This window comes from Lineus longissimus, chromosome 18 (genome assembly GCF_910592395.1).
Source record: "Lineus longissimus chromosome 18, tnLinLong1.2, whole genome shotgun sequence".
Taxonomy (NCBI): Eukaryota; Metazoa; Nemertea; class Pilidiophora; order Heteronemertea; family Lineidae; genus Lineus; species Lineus longissimus.
This window is the reverse complement of record NC_088325.1, coordinates 15,859,320-15,879,141: the sequence shown is the minus strand read 5'-3', so window position 1 is coordinate 15,879,141 and position 19,822 is coordinate 15,859,320. Positions and strand designations below refer to the sequence as shown.

The window sequence follows — 19,822 nt, the reverse complement described above, 5'->3', positions numbered from 1 at the left end:
CAACTAACCCTAGGGCAACTAACCCTAGGGCAACTAACCCTAGGGCAACTAACCCTAGGGCAACTAACCCTAGGGCAACTAACCCTAGGGCAACTAACCCTAGGGCAACTAACCCTAGGGCAACTAACCCTAGGGCAACTAACCCTAGGGCAACTAACCCTAGGGCAACTAACCCTAGGGCAACTAACCCTAGGGCAACTAACCCTAGGGCAACTAACCCTAGGGCAACTAACCCTAGGGCAACTAACCCTAGGGCAACTAACCCTAGGGCAACTAACCCTAGGGCAACTAACCCTAGGGCAACTAACCCTAGGGCAACTAACCCTAGGGCAACTAACCCTAGGGCAACTAACCCTAGGGCAACTAACCCTAGGGCAACTAACCCTAGGGCAACTAACCCTAGGGCAACTAACCCTAGGGCAACTAACCCTAGGGCAACTAACCCTAGGGCAACTAACCCTAGGGCAACTAACCCTAGGGCAACTAACCCTAGGGCAACTAACCCTAGGGCAACTAACCCTAGGGCAACTAACCCTAGGGCAACTAACCCTAGGGCAACTAACCCTAGGGCAACTAACCCTAGGGCAACTAACCCTAGGGCAACTAACCCTAGGGCAACTAACCCTAGGGCAACTAACCCTAGGGCAACTAACCCTAGGGCAACTAACCCTAGGGCAACTAACCCTAGGGCAACTAACCCTAGGGCAACTAACCCTAGGGCAACTAACCCTAGGGCAACTAACCCTAGGGCAACTAACCCTAGGGCAACTAACCCTAGGGCAACTAACCCTTAGTGGCTTGGGGTTAGTCACCTTAGGGTGAGTGGCCTTAGTGTAAGTGGCCTTGGGGTTAGTGGCCTTAGGGCCATTGGCTTTAGGGTTAGTGGCCTTAGGGTAAGTTGCCTGAGGGTTAGTGGCCTTTGGGTTACTGGCCTTAGGGTTAGTTGCCTTAGGGTTAGTTGCCTTAGGGTTAGTTGCCTTAGAGTTAGTTTCCTTAGGGTTAGTGGCCTTAGGGTTAGTGGACTGAGGGTTAATGGCCTTAGGGTTAGTGGCGTTAGGGTTAGTGGCCTTAGGGTTAGTGGCCTTAGGGTTAGTAGCCTTAGGGTTAGTGGCTTTAGGGTTAGTGGCTTCAAGGTTAGTGGCTTCAGGGTTAGTGGCTTCAGGGTTAGTGGCTTTAGGGTTAGTAGCTCAGGTTTGGTAGCTTGAGGGTTAGTAGCTTTAGGGTTAGTAGCTTTAGGGTTAGTAGCTTTAGGGTTAGTAGCTTTAGGGTTAGTCGATGTGATGTCCTAGACTGGTTGTAACCATTGTCTCCCATCGTTCAGGTGGAGACATCAAGTCGTTGTGATGTCCTAGACTGGTTGTGACAGCTATCTTCCATCGTTCAGGCAGAGACATCATGTCGGTGTGATGTCCTAGACTGGTTGTGACCATTGTCTTCCATCGTTCAGGCGGAGATCAAGTCGGTGTAATGTCCTAGACTGGTTGTGACCATTGTCTTCCATCGTTCAGGATGAGTCATCAAGTCAGTGTGATGTCCTCGACTGGTTGTGACCATTGTCTTCCATCATTCAGGCGGAGACATCAAGTTGGTGTGATGTCCAAGACTGGTTGTGACCATTGTCTTCCATCGTTCAGGCGGAGACATCAAGTCAGGGTGATGTCCAAGACTGGTTGTGAACATTGTCTTCCATCGTTCAGGATGAGACATCAAGTCAATGTGATGTCCTAGACTGGTTGTGACCATTGTCTTCCATCGTTCAGGCGGAGACATCAAGTCAGGGTGATGTCCAAGACTGGTTGTGAACATTGTCTTCCATCGTTCAGGATGAGACATCAAGTCAGTGTGATGTCTTAGACTGGTTGCGACCATTGTCTTCCATCGTTCAGGCGGAGGCATCAAGTCGGTGTGATGTCTTAGACTGGTTGTGACCATTGTCTTCCATCGTTCAGGCGGAGGCATCAAGTCGGTGTGATGTCCTAGACTGGTTGATACCATTTTCTTCCATCGTTCAGGTGGAAGCATCAAGTCGGTGTGATGTCCTAGACTGGTTGTGACCATTGTCTTCCATCGTTCAGACGGAGACATCAAGTCAGTGTGATGTCTTAGACTGGTTGTGACCATTGTCTTCCATCGTTCAGACGGAGACATCAAGTCAGTGTGATGTCCTAGACTGGTAGTGATCATTGTCTTCCATCGTTCAGGGTGGCCTTAGGGTTAGTAGCCTTAGGGTTAGTGGCTTTAGGGTTAATCGGGGTTAGGGTTAGGTGTACTTGGTGAGGAGCTAGCTATTGAAGGTGTCTCAAAGACAGTAGGTTGCTCTCTCCAAAGGGTGAGATGTACTGGGTGAGGAGCTAAGGTGTCTCAAAGATAGTAAGTTGCTCTCTCCAAAGGGTGAGATGTACTGGATGAGGAGCTAGCTATTGAAGGTGTCTCAAAGATAGTAAGTTGCTCTCTCCAAAGGGTGAGATGTACTGGGTGAGGAGCTAAAGTGTCTCAAAGACAGTAGGTTTCTCTCTCCAAAGGGTGAGATGTACTGGGTGAGGAGCTAAGGTGTCTCAAAGATAGTAAGTTGCTCTCTCCAAAGGGTGAGGTGTACTTGGTGAGGAGCTAGCTATTGAAGGTGTCTCAAAGACAGTAGGTTGCTCTCTCCAAAGGGTGAGATGTACTGGGTGAGGAGCTAAGGTGTCTCAAAGATAGTAAGTTGCTCTCTCCAAAGGGTGAGGTGTACTTGGTGAGGAGCTAGCTATTGAAGGTGTCTCAAAGACAGTAGGTTGCTCTCTCCAAAGGGTGAGATGTACTGGGTGAGGAGCTAGCTATTGAAGGTGTCTCAAAGACAGTAGGTTGCTCTCTCCAAAGGGAGAGATGTACTGGGTGAGGAGCTAGCTATTGAAGGTGTCTCAAAGACAGTAGGTTGCTCTCTCCAAAGGGTGAGATGTACTTGGTGAGGAGCTAGCTATTGAAGGTGTCTCAAAGACAGTAGGTTGCTCTCTCCAAAGGGTGAGATGTACTGGGTGAGGAGCTAAGGTGTCTCAAAGATAGTAAGTTGCTCTCTCCAAAGGGTGAGGTGTACTTGGTGAGGAGCTAGCTATCGAAGGTGTCTCAAAGACAGTAGGTTGCTCTCTCCAAAGGGTGAGATGTACTGGGTGAGGAGCTAAGGTGTCTCAAAGATAGCAAGTTGCTCTCTCCAAAGGGTGAGGTGTACTTGGTGAGGAGCTAGCTATTGAAGGTGTCTCAAAGACAGTAGGTTGCTCTTTCCAAAGGGTGAGATATACTGGGTGAGGAGCTAAGGTGTCTCAAAGATAGTAAGTTGCTCTCTCCAAAGGGTGAGATGTACTGGATGAGGAGCTAGCTATTGAAGGTGTCTCAAAGATAGTAAGTTGTTTTCTCCAAAGGGTGAGATGTACTGGATGAAGAGCTAGCTATTGAAGGTGTCTCAAAGATAGTAAGTTGCTCTCTTCAAAGGGTGAGGTGTACTGGGTGAGGAGCTAAGGTGTCTCAAAGATAGTAAGTTGTTTTCTCCAAAGGGTGAGATGTACTGGATGAAGAGCTAGCTATTGAAGGTATCTCAAAGATAGTAAGTTGCTCTCTCCAAAGGGTGAGGTGTACTGGGTGAGGAGCTAAGGTGTCTCAAAGATAGTAAGTTGTTTTCTCCAAAGGGTGAGATGTACTGGATGAAGAGCTAGCTATTGAAGGTGTCTCAAAGATAGTAAGTTGCTCTCTTCAAAGGGTGAGATGTACTGGATGAGGAGCTAGCTATTGAAGGTGTCTCAAAGATAGTAAGTTGTTTTCTCCAAAGGGTGAGATGTACTGGATGAAGAGCTAGCTATTGAAGGTGTCTCAAAGATAGTAAGTTGCTCTCTTCAAAGGGTGAGGTGTACTGGGTGAGGAGCTAAGGTGTCTCAAAGATAGTAAGTTGCTCTCTCCAAAGGGTGAGATGTACTGGATGAGGAGCTAGCTATTGAAGGTGTCTCAAAGATAGTAAGTTGTTTTCTCCAAAGGGTGAGATGTACTGGATGAAGAGCTAGCTATTGAAGGTGTCTCAAAGATAGTAAGTTGCTCTCTTCAAAGGGTGAGGTGTACTGGGTGAGGAGCTAAGGTGTCTCAAAGATAGTAAGTTGCTCTCTCCAAAGGGTGAGATGTACTGGATGAGGAGCTAGCTATTGAAGGTGTCTCAAAGATAGTAAGTTGTTTTCTCCAAAGGGTGAGATGTACTGGATGAAGAGCTAGCTATTCAAGGTGTCTCAAAGATAGTAAGTTGCTCTCTCCAAAGGGTGAGATGTACTGGGTGAGGAGCTAAGGTGTCTCAAAGATAGTAAGTTGCTCTCTCCAAAGGGTGAGATGTACTGGATGAGGAGCCAGCTATTCAAGGTGTCTCAAAGATAGTAAGTTGCTCTCTTCAAAGGGTGAGATGTACTGAAGAGGAGCTAGCTATTCAAGGTGTCTCAAAGATTGTAAGTTGCTCTCTTCAAAGGGTGAGATGTACTGAAGAGGAGCTAGCTATTCAAGGTGTCTCAAAGATAGTAAGTTGCTCTCTTCAAAGGGTGAGATGTACTGAAGAGGAGCTAGCTATTCAAGGTGTCTCAAAGATAGTAAGTTGCTCTCTTCAAAGGGTGAGATGTACTGAAGAGGAGCTAGCTATTCAAGGTGTCTCAAAGATAGTAAGTTGCTCTCTCCAAAGGGTGAGATGTACTTGGTGAGGAGCTAGCTATTGAAGGTGTCTCAAAGACAATAGGTTGCTCTCTTCAAAGGGTGAGATGTACTGGATGAGGAGCTAGCTATTCAAGGTGTCTCAAAGACAATAGGTTGCCCTCTTCAAAGGGTTAGATGTACTGAAGAGGAGCTAGCTATTCAAGGTGTCTCAAAGACAATAGGTTGCTCTCTTCAAAGGGTGAGATGTACTGGATGTGGAGCTAGCTATTCAAGGTGTCTCAAAGACAATAGGTTGCTCTCTTCAAAGGGTGAGATGTACTGAAGAGGAGCTAGCTATTCAAGGTGTCTCAAAGACAATAGGTTGCTCTCTTCAAAGGGTGAGATGTACTGAAGAGGAGCCAGCTATTCAAGGTGTCTCAAAGACAATAGGTTGTTCTCTTCAAAGGGTGAGATGTACTGGATCAGGAGCTAGCTATTGAAGGTGTCTCAAAGATAGTAAGTTGTTTTCTCCAAAGGGTGAGATGTACTGGATGAAGAGCTAGCTATTCAAGGTGTCTCAAAGATAGTAAGTTGCTCTCTTCAAAGGGTGAGATGTACTGGGTGAGGAGCTAAGGTGTCTCAAAGATAGTAAGTTGCTCTCTCCAACGGGTGAGATGTACTGGATGAGGAGCTAGCTATTGAAGGTGTCTCAAAGATAGTAAGTTGTTTTCTCCAAAGGGTGAGATGTACTGGATGAAGAGCTAGCTATTCAAGGTGTCTCAAAGATAGTAAGTTGCTCTCTCCAAAGGGTGAGATGTACTGGGTGAGGAGCTAAGGTGTCTCAAAGATAGTAAGTTGCTCTCTCCAAAGGGTGAGATGTACTGGATGAGGAGCTAGCTATTCAAGGTGTCTCAAAGATAGTAAGTTGCTCTCTTCAAAGGGTGAGATGTACTGAAGAGGAGCTAGCTATTCAAGGTGTCTTAAAGACAGTAAGTTGCTCTCTTCAAAGGGTGAGATGTACTGAAGAGGAGCTAGCTATTCAAGGTGTCTCAAAGATAGTAAGTTGCTCTCTTCAAAGGGTGAGGTGTACTGAAGAGGAGCTAGCTATTCAAGGTGTCTCAAAGATAGTAAGTTGCTCTCTTCAAAGGGTGAGATGTACTGAAGAGGAGCTAGCTATTCAAGGTGTCTCAAAGATAGTAAGTTGCTCTCTTCAAAGGGTGAGATGTACTGAAGAGGAGCTAGCTATTCAAGGTGTCTCAAAGATAGTAAGTTGCTCTCTCCAAAGGGTGAGATGTACTTGGTGAGGAGCTAGCTATTGAAGGTGTCTCAAAGACAATAGGTTGCTCTCTTCAAAGGGTGAGATGTACTGGATGAGGAGGTAGCTATTCAAGGTGTCTCAAAGACAATAGGTTGCCCTCTTCAAAGGGTTAGATGTACTGAAGAGGAGCTAGCTATTCAAGGTGTCTCAAAGACAATAGGTTGTTCTCTTCAAAGGGTGAGATGTACTGGATCAGGAGCTAGCTATTCAAGGTGTTTCAAAGACAGTAGGTTGTTGTCTTTAAAGGCTGAAATGTTCTTGATGTGGAGCTCCCTATTCAGGTTGCTTCAAAGGAAAACGACTATGTTCAAAGTGTATATTCAGGCTGAACAGGTACAACGGTGTAGAAGCAACTCGAGCTATACCTCCCGCATGTTGACTCGATGCATCATATTTTTTTGTTATGCAGGGTATTTCAGTGCAAATTGGGTATGTCTTTCAATTGGCTATATGGGCGGCATTAAAATCTTCACTTGTCCACGTCCACCCAATACAACAAACAATTGAGCCATTGGAATGTTCTTCCTGTTAGTACAGCAAGGTCTGCTTTTGACATGTCAGCGGTATGCACACAACACGTGTTTAAGCTGCACCAGGTCAGAGTTTGAGCACAGCTTACGCAGAGCAACGGGTATGTCAATTGTGACTGGGACTGGACATACAGGAATAAAATAAAACAAAAACAAAATGACGTGCAGGAAAAATGATATTGGTAGTGAGTGAAACAATACATGCTTTTAGATTGCAGAATATAATTTGTTAGAAAATGGCTATTGCACATGTTATATATCACAAACATCAATCCAATATGATGTCTGCGATGGTGCAGCTCACAAGTTCAGTCTGCGTTACCTTCTGGTAGATCAAGCAGTTCAAACCCAGTGATGCATTCCATGAACCAAGTTGTCGGGGCTGTACACACCCGGAAGTGACGCTGCATCTTAATCTTATCCTTTAGATCGTGAATGATGAAGTAACAACAATCAGCCAGATACGATCCCTGATTTGGCGTGATAAGGAACAGTTATGTCATTTGGGATAACATCAGTTCAGGATCCATTTTCCCAGGAGGACTGCGTTCAGGTACTTGAGAGTTCGCGCGCACATCCCTTCACTGTTCACATGACTCACTGCAAGAATATGAAATCAAGGGTGAAATATTTTAACCATTACAGACACAAGCAGTAAGGCCTGCAGATCATTTCAAACTTGAAATCCCTGGTGTACATGTAGGAATCTTACAAAGTTGGTTTCAAGCTCAGTCAGTGATAACCCATGCCTACGCACAATTCATAACAACGCATCGATCTGCCAAAAGCTGAACGCAACAAGGTGTGCTCACTCACGTCCAGTCAAGATTGTAGTGGGAATAGCGTGATATTTTTTAGTCCTGTTTGATGATGGGAACTGCTACTGTTGGATGGAAGGTGACTGGGCAGCCGACAGCTTGGTGATAATGAACCTTGAAGGTTGATGGCTTCACAATCCTGTGGAAGATGAACTGTAATCACTTGCACTGTTTACGCTAGTCTACAGCATACCTTCAGGTGGGAATTCAGTGACTATCCTTCCATGAAGCATGCTGGCACACTTCTGGACCTTCATCTGCTCGAGGCACTTCAGGCCGGTACAGAGGAGGACAACCCGCTCTGGTCTGGTGAAGCTGGTGGGGGTCTGAAAGTCAGAGAACTACAGGTGAGAATTCAGTGACTATCCTTCCATGAAGCATGATGGCACACTTCTGGACCTTCATCTGCTCACGGCGCTTCAAGCCGGTACAGAAGAGGACAACCCTAACCCTAACCCTCGGAGACCTTCACTCCGAGAAACTTGCACGAGTAGGCCCGGGTCACACAGACAAACCAATAACAGATCGTTCTTACCTGGACCAGTTTCTCCAGCACCATCAGCATCGGCCTCATGACGTCATACAACGGGTACCGCTTCTCAAGTAGATCCCAGTACCTCGGCCGTAAGATGATGACACAGCAGCCGTTGCCGTCACAATATGGAAGCACATGGATCATCCCATCATCCAAAACCTCCCCTATTACTTTCATTGGCTGCCTCTGCAGTCCCGTTCAAGGTTCTGCTGCTGACTTTCAATTCAAGGCCTTGAATGGCCAGGCTCCCAGCTACATCAGGGATCTTCCGACTGTGTACAAGCCAGGGCGGTCACTTCGTTCAGCTGAACAATTGCTGTTGGCCGTGCCTGTATCCAAACGTTGTGGTTGTGACAAGGCCTTTAGTGTCAGTGCACCCAGACTCTGGAATGAATTTCCAAGGAACATCAGGGAATCAGAGTCTGTGGACATTTTCAAAAAGAGATTAACATGACTAAAGGGACACTTGTTTTTGTAGACATTTGTGAACTTTTTAACAGCGCCTTGATCACCATTTCCATGGTGGATCTGGCGCTATAGGCCTACAAGACTCCGTATTGATTGATTGATTGATTTTAGTATTTATTGCCGACGCAACAAAATGGCAATGGTCGTAGTCGAATTTCCGTGCGTGTAAGAAACGAGCCCTTTATCTATTTTCCAAGGTAGGCCTGAGTTGCAGGTCAGAGCACTTCTACATCTAGCCTACATGATGCATGGGTGGAGGAGGCCAGGTGAATCATGCTCATACACCACTTTAGACAATCACAATGCAAACTCGAAACTGCACTTCAGTAAAAACAACGAGAACATAAATACCTATCTAGTCCTAGTACCTAACTACCGTCTAGTCCCTGGTTCCCGTAAAATATGCACAGTATCGCAACAAAAGAGCCCTTATCAAGAAACAAAATCAGAAAACTGAGAAGTTAGCGAAGAGAGGTCAAGGTCGTTTAATGGCGAACTAACGGGGTAGGTGGAAACTGTGGACGAAAGGCGATTTATTTTTTCACACCAGGTGCGGCCATTTGGTTTTCCATATATGGCATAATTTATGTCATTGCATGTAGAATGTACGTTTTTCGAGAAAAAAATTGGGATCCTTGCGAGAGCTAAGCGAACTAATTATCGCGCGCTAAAACAAAAGGTAGGTCATTCAGTGCGGTGACCGGCGCGCGAACTCAATGGGGATTTCCAAAACCAAAAACGTCAATTCATTCGTTTCAATAAATGAATAAATTATGACGCATTTGCCATATATGGAAAACAAAATGGCCGCACCTGGTGTGAAAAAATAAATCGCGGACGAAAGTGTGGACAGCGGCCCTCTAAGTTTCGTGGGCTGGCATTTCTTTGTCTTTCAATATATTTAAAAGGAATTGCAGTATATTATGCCTTATAATCTTTTTAATGGGTCAGCGAAAGAATAAAAATTATTTTGATGGGTGATTTTGATCAATGAGTGGACGGGCTTTTTTGAAGGTTTTCGAAGTGGCCTTTGACTTTGTGGACGGGGAAACGCGAGGTCTAGTGTCCAAATGTGGACTAACTATCAAAGAATTTGTTGAAACTGTGATATTTCTGACTAGTCCAAATAATATTTGTGTGTGGTGGGCGTGTCGTGACGTGCATGCCTACATTTGGGAGATCAGTGAGGTCTCATTAGGGAGTGTTTTTTTTTATTCATGCGCGGCCCCCTCACAGTAGTTCCTAAAATCATTGATTTCTCGGTCCTTACAGTATGTCAGTGTTGATTCAGCAGTTGTTTTGGCAAAGACATGTTTTTTGGGAGTTTCTGAAACCTAGAGCGCTACTCAATAGGCGGCTAACAAGAAACTACGCATTTTACTGTTGTTGCCGACGTATGTGTACACTGAACTTGGGATGTGCGTCGGCCCCGTGTTGAAATGCCGTCCAGTGCCAGTTGGTGCATTTTTCGCTGATTTGTGCAAAATTCAACATATCTCAAAAGTTCAATGGTTGACCCTCGATTTTTTTTTTGATTTTTGTGTAGCGTAAGCAACTGTCTTCCATGGGAGAATGGTCACTGTAAGAATCATTCAGGAAGAAATGTATAATATTTTCGTGTTTGTCCGGCCCAATTGGCAATATTGTCATTTGGGATGGTGAACAGAGCTAGGAGCAAATGCGACGCTTATGATTTATTTAAAGAAATAAAATGCCCGATTTAACATTGCAGAATAAGGGGAATCGGGCGTTTCCAGTGATATACGACACAAATGGGTTGTCTTCATGCATTCACTTTGGAAACGCATTTTAAAATAGATGTTGCGTCCTGTTAAGGGGCATCCTGAGCTTCAGGTTTTTGATACTCCTATGTCCCATACAATAGCGAGAGCTGGAGCATATGGAAAACCACTGGGTGCCGAGGATGGTTAAGGGGGCACGTCGTCATCGCGTACATTTGGGAAAAACTCCCTAACGAGACCTAATGTACACTGGAGGCGAGGTATGACTGGGTTGTTCTAAAATATAGATTATTGAATCGGATATGCGACTGATTTCTAAACTACCGTCAAATTCCGATCTGATCATGTAAAAATAAGCTCCAAATATTGATTCGTAACCACCTTAGGTTCAAATGGCATTTTTTCATGTTTTTATGCATTTTTAGGACTGATTCCAAGGTTTATCACTGGTTTCAAGGTTTCACTAACCCTAACCCCCATCACATCATCATATCCAGAAGCAGAGGCCTGGCTGAGCCCTGTGATTTGGCCAAATTCAATACGATTGTTTTCTACTGTGATGACGTTAAGGCCCTTGTGTCATGCAGCGTATAAATTCCGTAGCACCGATACACAACTTATGATAAACCGCGACGTCTGCTGAAATTCAAATTGCATATGACGCCAACTGAATTGTGACGACTTGTTTCCCCAATCTTTTAGTGAACAGTGATCACGGGCTGTGGGAATTGCGACGGGATGGTGTAGAGTATCGCCACAACAATGTTGATATGATCACTTGTCGTTTCAGTGGGCATGGCTTGGGACATCCAGTGACCCAGCAAAAAGTAGCGATGGTACAGCCAGAAGTAGCAACAACTCGCAAAAGGGGATCCTCGTCTGACTGGTGACTGGACCACATGATAGGTCGCCATCAAATTAGGGAGCTGATCCAGCACAGCTGGATAGAGGGGGGGCCCTTTGAGGGTTAGGGTTAGGTCTCTTGCAAATGCAATGAGACAGTAGTGCACCATATCTCTTCTCGATGTGCCCTCACCTTCATAGCTCCATGCAGATGTTGCCCGAGTTTACCAAGTCTTTGCTGGATGTGCCATACCCCTTCACTAAGCGTGCTCTGTCTGATCTAGATGTGGATTGGCGTAGAGGTGACACTACTTTTTTTACTGTGAGGAGTGTCGAGGACTTCACTATAACCAAATTGCGACATATGTCTCTTAAAGAGAGGTCATCCAAACCTTCAGAGTTTGGTCAATGAACCCGAACCCTTCCCCCTTGAAAAAAGTAAAAAATAATACAAGTCTGTTTATGAATTTTTTATTTCAATCTGTACATTCCAAGAATTTATCAAGATTTTACAGAACAATATCAAAACAATGACACCACAGGGCAATTCATTCTCCAAAACAGCGATAATATGCAAGCATATTCTGAACAAAAACTATTTACATTTTTGAGTGGACGGCGCCTCACACTTCTATAACTGTGCAAAGAGAGGGCAATTTAGAATGTAGGTACAAGGCAGGGGAAACCCGCAACCCATCATTTGGAACGATCGCTTTATGAGGAACTTGCCGGCAAAGCCAGTTTGATAGAGACAAAAGACAACTCCGAGGAACAACTCAATAAATAGTGTGAAATTCAAAATTTCTAAAATAATGCAAAGAGCCATTGATACATGCAACACTTTTGGGACACATTGTTATACATGCCGTCTCGCACAGTCCGGTTGAAAACATCTTATGTTTACGTTCATTTTGTTTGGGAAACCATTTTCCACTGGAATATCGACATAGTTTTTGATCAGGAAAAACATAAATTGAGTCGCATGCAGCGACAACCATTGTAAATGCAAGCAAGGTGAACTGCTGTGGTGTATTTAGGTCACGAACCTTGACCTCATTGATCCGAAACAGCACGACATCGGTTAGTGGGTTATTTAAATAACAAAAGAACCAATTTCGTCATGGCGATCAACAGGACCGTGCTGTGATCTCATTTGCATGACAAAAGGGGCCCCTCTGGATCAGGCGTTCAGATCAGTCCTCTCATTTGCATGACAAAAGCGGTTGCTTTGGACGAGTTTGACAATAGAAGTAACTTTTTGAATTCACCTTTACATGTATTATGGCTTTTATATGTAAATTTCACATATTGTATCATTATACAAACATAACAAATTAATACATAAAACGTCAGACATTGACGTTGGCGACAGCTTGCTCGACCCATTCTGTACCACAGGAAACTTCTTGATGGGACAGTTGTTATCTTTATAACTCACAGGAAGAAACAAGATGAATCTTTCTGGACTAATTATCATGAAAAGACTGAGCTCCTCTTCCACTTGACCGCAAGGTCAGGAACCAACATCAATTTGGAATATTTTTGAAAAATTTCAATCAACAAAATATTTCAACGAAATCTCAAAATTTGGAAATGAATTTGCCCGATTCTTTTGCATTTGTTTTGGTCTTGGGGATAACCTTTGTTATCATATCATTGATGAAACCAAGAATGAAAGGCACCCGGATAATTACCGTGTTTAAGGAAATTTAAGATACTTGTAGAAAATGGAGGCTAGAGTTTGAGTTTGCCAATTTCATATCTGTCCCAAATGGAGACCGGCACTATCAGGTCTCGGAAGCTGATTGGAATAAACGCAGGTATTCGTGGTACTGAATGGATCGAGAAAGTTCATAAGGCCTACGGTTCCATCAAAGACAACACATGTTCTGGTTGGCTGGGGTCGAACCAACCAGAATCACGTGGACCCCATGTCTCATTCGATGGGAAAATTGAAATATCTGATCAATTTGGTGATTTCGGAGAAAAATGAAGTAAATTTTAACAGCTCGATAGTAAATTATTTGGATCTGGTTCTGGTTCTTAATCAACAATCATCTAGGAGGAGTGACCGACGATGACTGATGGAAAGTCTTTTAAAGACGTTCCAAATGTGTTCAGACATTTTGTCACAGCCACAAAATGGAAGTAGGCTTTTTACCATCGGATGATATTGAGATTTGCAATGAAACCACCTTTCAATCAGATATTTCGATAAAATACAACGTATCCTTCTGCAGAGGCCTACAGGTAGCGAATGTACAATACTACACCAGAGGAAGTCTGTTGCTAATGACTCCCATAGCGACAATCATTCAGGGGCCGAGGGTTCCACATCCATTGTGTCAGAGCGTTCATCTTGCTGAAAAGAAAAACACATTATGTATCACAGACAGTGCAATAGATGAAAAGCTCAATGCCCACAGACCATTTCAGAGAGATTCACGCAAAGTAAGCCTGAAAATGGCTAGCACAAAAATTGGCGAAAATTTTGCTTATGCACGTTCTTGGTCATGCTTTATACGATTGGTACAAAGTTAGACTAGACTTTGAGGTTTCGCATGAATAATACATTTCGTTTAACTACTGATTTGTTCTGTGTGTAATCAGCGTGCTGTTTTCTCATGAAATCGTCCATGTGAGCCTTGTTGCAATTGTACGTTTATCGAATGATTCACAGCTGTCTCAGCGAGACTTGTAATGCTAGAATTCACATTTCAAGATCAGAAGCTCGGTTGTTGGTGTTGCTAGCTTTCTGGAAGGCTGGAGATTACACGATATGTGGTATTCACCCAAATAGGCATGTTCTGATAATATCGAAATACTCTTATCTTCGGATCCGGAACTATAACACCAGACAATGAGAAGTCACTAGGCCCACCTTAATGGTGAATATTCATGACCCTAGCAAATGCCGAGAAAGGCATATCAGTCATACCTGGTCAAATAGCAGAACTTGAGGTCCAGGCCTAGGCTGGTCAGGTCGTTATTGGAAGTCTGGTTCAGAGTGGAGTTATCTGGTGTTATAGTTCCGGAGATAGTGTATATCTGTTTGCATTACCCTCAAGATGTGCCCCCGTCGTCACATGGCATCAGTCGTAAAGAGATTCCTGAAGGATGTTGTCATCCAGTGCTTGTGGGATTGGTATCACGTCTCGTCAAATGAAGGGGTTAGAGGTACGCGTCTTGTCCAAATCCATTTTCAACAGTTCGATCTGAGCGAAGGCAATAAAATAGTCTAGCGATGGTCCGTGGCTTTCGCGAATCCTTCGTTTGCGATTCAATCTGAACTAAGAATTGTGTTTGCGTTTAAGAATACGATACGCGATGAAAACGTCTGTGCATATAAACACGCGTGTTATCGAGAGAGTCTGTTCCAGGATTGGTATGCGTACTGAGCCCCGGGATACCTCTTCCGTCCCCTGGACAACTGAAAATAGAAGTACATTGCCAATCAGATGAAATTAGTCGGCGTATTCAAGTGCTTCTTGCAGACACTCCATAACTAACCTTTAGAATTTTTTAAGTTGGAAATGTATTGGATATCTTTGTTGTTATAACATACTGCAACATTACTCAGAGTATGGTGTTCATCTACTGGGTGGATGTAGAGGTGATCAATCGGAGGCTCGAATGGCACAAATTTTGCTTTCCTTTGGAAGGTCATGTCAGCTGGCCGTTTTAGGCTCTTACACTCCGCCCTAAAGGCTAACTCACTTCTACTTAACCTCGTCATCTCAGGACAATTGCGGTCTTCCATTTGATTAGATCATAAATTCTGTTTCCATCCAGGACTGGGTGTGGTGGTGCAAACTCTCTGCAACCTACAAAAGTATCAAACCATTACAAATCTTCATACAGTGCGAGAAGTGTCTTCAAAATGAACATCGTCATTGGCAAAGAAGCCCATCTTAACAACTTATCATCTTTTCTGTTGAACCTGGCTGCAATTTCCATTTTCTTAAATGGGTGGACGGAGGTGTCTTTAAATAACCCCTTTAATTTGCAAGTTATCAGCTTTTGTCCAGACGTTATGTTATATATCTGCCGAGTTTAGAGCGTATATAGAGTCAGACAATCGCCCCACTGTTGTAATATAGGTATTGAAACATGTACATGTACGTAGTGATCCTTACCTCCAGTTACAATGCACATCCTTGAGAGTGTCATTTCCAGCAGTTGGAGCGACGCCCTGGTCGTGGTGATGAATATCCTGTGACCTAGATGTGGTGATGCCGGCTCCGGACGAGGACTTTCACTTCTGTGTCATTTCCAGCAGTTCGAGCCGAGTGGTTCCCTTTTTCTGGTGTTACCCATCTTTTGGGAATACTGAAAAAAAGATTTGACACGTTTTTCTAAGTTTCCCCCACTGAAACCCTTTGTTGCACGTCTTTCGTTGTATTTTACCATTCCATACAACTGCGGTTTCATGGTGAGGGCTCTTCAGCCTTCGTCCCGACGTCGCTTGCTACAGTTTGCACTGTTTAGAGCATTCTCATTATTTTCAAATGAAACTTTTCAAGGAGCTGATTACTCTGTGAGCAGATCAATCTTTGATTTTCAAGAGTCAAGAACAAATAAATAGGTTCTACTGCTTAACTGAAGTAACACTGCAGCATTCTCCATCGGCTGTCTGGCCGTTTGGAATCGATCAAAAGATAACGGCACAACCGCTTCCCTTGGCAGGATCGTGTCAGGTGGCCAGGCACGGCTGTTGTCCTGAAAGTCAAAGTCACGGCAGATATTTGAAGACGTCAAGACAATTTGTAAACAAGCTGTGCTGCATAGTATGGTATAGTGGATGCGCTTTCAAATTACGGGAAATGGCGGCCAACCAATTGAAGGGCTCAGTCGATCACTCGAATATCTGGCATCCAATAAAATGGTCCTAAGGGATCAATCCAAAATGAACGGTTCTAATGGTACCATTTTGCTTCCCTGGGCAAGGTCATGTCAGCCTACTCCTTCAAGCACCTACAGCTACACAGGCAGAAATTTCTATAAAGAATCTGTAAAGCTATATAGAAATGGCAAACACAAAATCTATATAGAATCTATATATATATTTTTGCCCGTGTATGCTCACTGTGATGAGAGCTAAATTCGCCTCTATCTACTCACCAAGTCCTTGTCGTGTTCAAACTGGGATCATGTTCAAACCTCTGTATAGTGGGGTCTGCGTCACGCTGGGCTCTCTGCGGTGTTCTTGGCTCTGCAAGATGGATCTTGCTTCGCACTGGTCTCCCGGATGCTCTTCCTGAAAAGAATCTTAACGATTTAAATCGCTCATAATTTTTAAAATTGGGTTCAAAAATAATGAAATGAAGTTACCCTAAATGCGGCACACATCTTGCTCGCGTCCGAATCCATCCCCAGACGTCTGTCACGCCACGATCGTGCATCTTCAGCCCTCCTTAAGCATGCCCCATCGCACCGACCCCCTTCCTTCCATTCGGAGGTGGTCTTTCCGTCGATGCTGTAAATGGAAACGGATTCAGTGGGAAAAGATCTTACATGTATTGAATAAACCAGAAGTATTAAGGTAGCAGGAAGGGCTGGGCGTTGGTGGTTTCTGAGTGTGAGGGGGTACTGTACTGTAGTGGCGTCTGCTATTGCGAACTGTGCTGCCTTTGAGAGACTAGGCATGATGCCAATTTTGCCGCTACGCGTCGCGTTGGGTCCTTGCGTCTAGGTGTTACAAGGTGAAGATCACTATGTTGTGACCAGGTAAGCGTACTAATTGTGATGACGTCATGCGCAATGCACATAATGGCTGTCGAAGGTATGACGTGAGATTACGTTGCTCACTTTGCATGGGTTGTTGCTGGAGGCTGGGAAGTAAGACGATTATCCCAATCATAAACAAGTCTCAAACAGTGCGGGAAATGTAACGATCTAACTGGTGTAGGATCTCGTATAATCTTTCAAATTTTTTTCTGGATGCTAGCTATTCCATTCCATTCCATACAACTGCGGTTTCATGGTGAGGGCTCTTCAGCCTTCGTCCCGACGTCACTTGCTACAGTTTGCATGTTTAGAGCATTCTCATTATTTTCAAATGAAACTTTTCAAGGAGCTGATTACTCTGTGAGCAGATCAATCTTTGATTTTCAAGAGTCAAGAACAAATAAATAGGTTCTACTGCTTACCTGAAGTAACACTGCAGCATTCTCCATCGGCTGTCTGGCCGTTTGGAATCGATCAAAAGATAACGGCACAACCGCTTCCCTTGGCAGGATCGTGTCAGGTGGCCAGGCACGGCTGTTGTCCTGAAAGTCAAAGTCACGGCAGATATTTGAAGACGTCAAGACAATTTGTAAACAAGCTGTGCTGCATAGTATGGTATAGTGGATGCGCTTTCAAATTACGGGAAATGGCGGCCAACCAATTGAAGGGCTCAGTCGATCACTCGAATATCTGGCATCCAATAAAATGGTCCTAAGGGATCAATCCAAAATGAACGGTTCTAATGGTACCATTTTGCTTCCCTGGTCAAGGTCATGTCAGCCTACTCCTTCAAGCACCTACAGCTACACAGGCAGAAATTTCTATAAAGAATCTGTAAAGCTATATAGAAATGGTAAACACAAAATCTATATAGAATCTATATATATATTTTTGCCCGTGTATGCTCACTGTGATGAGAGCTAAATTCGCCTCTATCTACTCACCAAGTCCTTGTAGTGTTCAAACTGGGATCATGTTCAAACCTCTGTATAGTGGGGTCTGCGTCACGCTGGGCTCTCTGCGGTGTTCTTGGCTCTGCAAGATGGATCTTGCTTCGCACTGGTCTCCCGGATGCTCTTCCTGAAAAGAATCTTAACGATTTAAATCGCTCATAATTTTTAAAATTGGGTTCAAAAATAATGAAATGAAGTTACCCTAAATGCGGCACACATCTTGCTCGCGTCCGAATCCATCCCCAGACGTCTGTCACGCCACGATCGTGCATCTTCAGCCCTCTTCAAGCATGCCCCATCGCACCGACCCTCTTCCTTCCATTCGGAGGTGGTCTTTCCGTCGATGCTGTAAATGGAAACGGATTCAGTGGGAAAAGATCTTACATGTATTGAATAAACCTGAAGTATTAAGGTAGCAGGAAGGGCTGGGCGTTGGTGGTTTCTGAGTGTGAGGGGGTACTGTACTGTAGTGTCGTCTGCTATTGCGAACTGTGCTGCCTTTGAGAGACTAGGCATGATGCCAATTTTGCCGCTACGCGTCGCGTTGGGTCCTTGCGTCTAGGTGTCACAAGGTGAAGATCACTATGTTGTGACCAGGTAAGCGTACTAATTGTGATGACGTCATGCGCAATGCACATAATGGCTGTCGAAGGTATGACGTGAGATTACGTTGCTCACTTTGCATGGGTTGTTGCTGGAGGCTGGGAAGTAAGACGATTATCCCAATCATAAACAAGTCTCAAACAGTGCGGGAAATGTAACGATCTAACTGGAGTAGGATCTCGTATAATCTTTCAAATTTTTTTCTGGATGTTTCAATCATCTCAGGGGAGAATCGGTCAAAGAGCTAAAATTGCGCAAACATCAATGACTTAACAAAATGTGAATCTCACCTGTTTGTTGTAATATCATCTACTTCAGTGCCTGATCTTCTACGACTGCCGCCGGAGAGCATAGAGGGTTAACCCATCAAGTTAAGTGCGAGCCGTCTGATTAACGGCAAAGGCGAGTCCGGAGCCCGTCCCGTACTCCATCCCGCACCATGTCGTCAACTTTCTTAAGCCCTTCAACAGCGTAAGAGAGGGAAGGCCTATTTAATATAAAAACCTCTCTTTTTCGCGTTGAAATGGCAAAATGAACGAAGACGACACGCCCTCATGCTGAACCCCCTCAGTCGTAGAACCGAACGACAGGGTCCCCTAGGGGCGCCCGACAAGAGACACAAAGCGTACCGTGCTTTGGACTCCGCCACGTCGTCGGCCGGCTGCTTGGCACACGCCTTCCATACGGAGTCCGCGGAATGGACCTTCTGTAAATGGAATTGGAGAGTCAACATCACAACTAATGCAAAAGACAAAGAAAACGCAAAAAAATACAGGACATAGATCAACCACACACACACACACACGCACATACCCGCACCCATACTCATCCCCTCGACAACCTCCCACATCCCACGCCCCCCAAACCCTCTCCCCCAGCTAATCACACATACATATCACTCTATACATACCCTTCAACTCGCGATAGACATCATTCATGGTCGGTTGCATTGGAGAACTTGGCTTGGGGCATCTGCAATGATAAAAGTGATAGTAACGGTAACACGAGCTCTAGAAACTTGTTCCGAGTGAAAGGCCCAGAAGCTTACGGTGCGAATTTTGAGGTGTTCTTGACGAATTCGAACAAAATCATAAAAGAATTCGTCACGAAAACAAAGAATACCTCGTCGTCATTCGGGAGTGTTGCGGAACCTCACTAATGAGATCCAAAACCAACCGAAACTGTCTAAACCTCACGAACAAAAGGACACGTGGAGTTCGGCCACGAAGTCTTTTCTGCAGCCAAATGAGGGGAAATATTTTGAATTGAAGGGGGGGGGGATAAATCTTTGGAGTAAGACGAAATTCAAAAACTGCTTGGCATACTGAAATGAAGCAAGAGTTCGCATGTGGCGAGGACTGGACAGGAATGATTCAGTCCGCAGCCGTCATTGGCTTCTTGGTTGTTGAGGAAAACGGCAAATTTCTTGGAAATCGGAATTCGGAATTGGATGTGTGCTCATTTACAGAAGTGGAGGTTGGGATATGCCAGAGTTATGCCCAAGACCGAATCTGTCTTACCATTGCGTGGCGTGGCCTGTGCTTAGAAAACGTGGCGTGGCCTGTGCTCGTCGCGTCTGATCTTGAAGCTCCACGCGTCTTGAATGCGCAGTTTTTATTGGGAGCGTTGGTAACATCAATTGAACGACTTACGTCA

At 44.6% G+C, this 19,822-nt stretch overlaps 2 protein-coding genes across 7 annotated transcripts; both read right to left on the bottom strand.

The window, feature by feature from the left end:
• Nucleotides 1-6,635: 6,635 nt before the first annotated feature.
• Nucleotides 6,636-8,793, bottom strand: LOC135502197 (uncharacterized). Of its 3 annotated transcripts, none has more exons than XM_064794828.1 (4): nt 8,650-8,793; nt 7,831-8,214; nt 7,489-7,621; nt 6,636-7,077 (listed from the first exon to the last, which is right to left on the bottom strand). In XM_064794828.1, exons 2-4 carry the CDS (start codon nt 8,005-8,007, stop codon nt 6,992-6,994), a joined length of 396 nt encoding a protein of 131 aa, XP_064650898.1. In that variant the 5' UTR covers nt 8,008-8,214; nt 8,650-8,793; the 3' UTR covers nt 6,636-6,991. The 3 variants fall into 3 exon arrangements, with proteins under 3 accessions (XP_064650898.1, XP_064650899.1, XP_064650900.1); XM_064794829.1 differs by having other exon boundaries at nt 7,831-8,252; nt 8,650-8,790; XM_064794830.1 differs by having other exon boundaries at nt 8,667-8,790.
• Nucleotides 8,794-11,338: 2,545 nt separating this feature from the next.
• LOC135502198 (uncharacterized) lies at nt 11,339-19,729 on the bottom strand. Of its 4 annotated transcripts, XM_064794834.1 has the most exons (13): nt 19,687-19,729; nt 19,077-19,138; nt 18,457-18,872; nt 17,765-17,909; nt 17,555-17,690; nt 17,033-17,152; nt 16,215-16,359; nt 16,005-16,140; nt 15,484-15,602; nt 15,020-15,212; nt 14,601-14,707; nt 13,822-14,313; nt 11,339-13,245 (listed from the first exon to the last, which is right to left on the bottom strand). In XM_064794834.1, exons 3-5 carry the CDS (start codon nt 18,516-18,518, stop codon nt 17,571-17,573), a joined length of 327 nt encoding a protein of 108 aa, XP_064650904.1. In that variant the 5' UTR covers nt 18,519-18,872; nt 19,077-19,138; nt 19,687-19,729; the 3' UTR covers nt 11,339-13,245; nt 13,822-14,313; nt 14,601-14,707; nt 15,020-15,212; nt 15,484-15,602; nt 16,005-16,140; nt 16,215-16,359; nt 17,033-17,152; nt 17,555-17,570. The 4 variants fall into 4 exon arrangements, with proteins under 4 accessions (XP_064650904.1, XP_064650901.1, XP_064650902.1 ...); XM_064794831.1 differs by having other exon boundaries at nt 16,005-16,359; XM_064794832.1 differs by having other exon boundaries at nt 13,945-14,313; nt 16,005-16,359.
• Nucleotides 19,730-19,822: the final 93 nt, after the last annotated feature.

Bases quoted from the DNA above. Each gene is read 5' to 3' on its own strand.
- LOC135502197 (XM_064794828.1), bottom strand. From the start codon at position 8,007: ATGAAAGTAATAGGGGAGGTTTTGGATGATGGGATGATCCATGTGCTT. The intron at 7,622-7,830 runs GTAAGAACGATC...TCTGACTTTCAG, and splicing joins TGCTGGAGAAACTGGTCCAG to ACCCCCACCAGCTTCACCAG. The intron at 7,078-7,488 runs GTATGCTGTAGA...ATATTCTTGCAG, and splicing joins CACTGAATTCCCACCTGAAG to TGAGTCATGTGAACAGTGAA.
- LOC135502198 (XM_064794831.1), bottom strand. From the start codon at position 18,518: ATGCTCTCCGGCGGCAGTCGTAGAAGATCAGGCACTGAAGTAGATGAT. The intron at 17,910-18,456 runs GTGAGATTCACA...TTCCATTTACAG, and splicing joins GATGATATTACAACAAACAG to CATCGACGGAAAGACCACCT. The intron at 17,691-17,764 runs GTAACTTCATTT...GATTCTTTTCAG, and splicing joins AGATGTGTGCCGCATTTAGG to GAAGAGCATCCGGGAGACCA.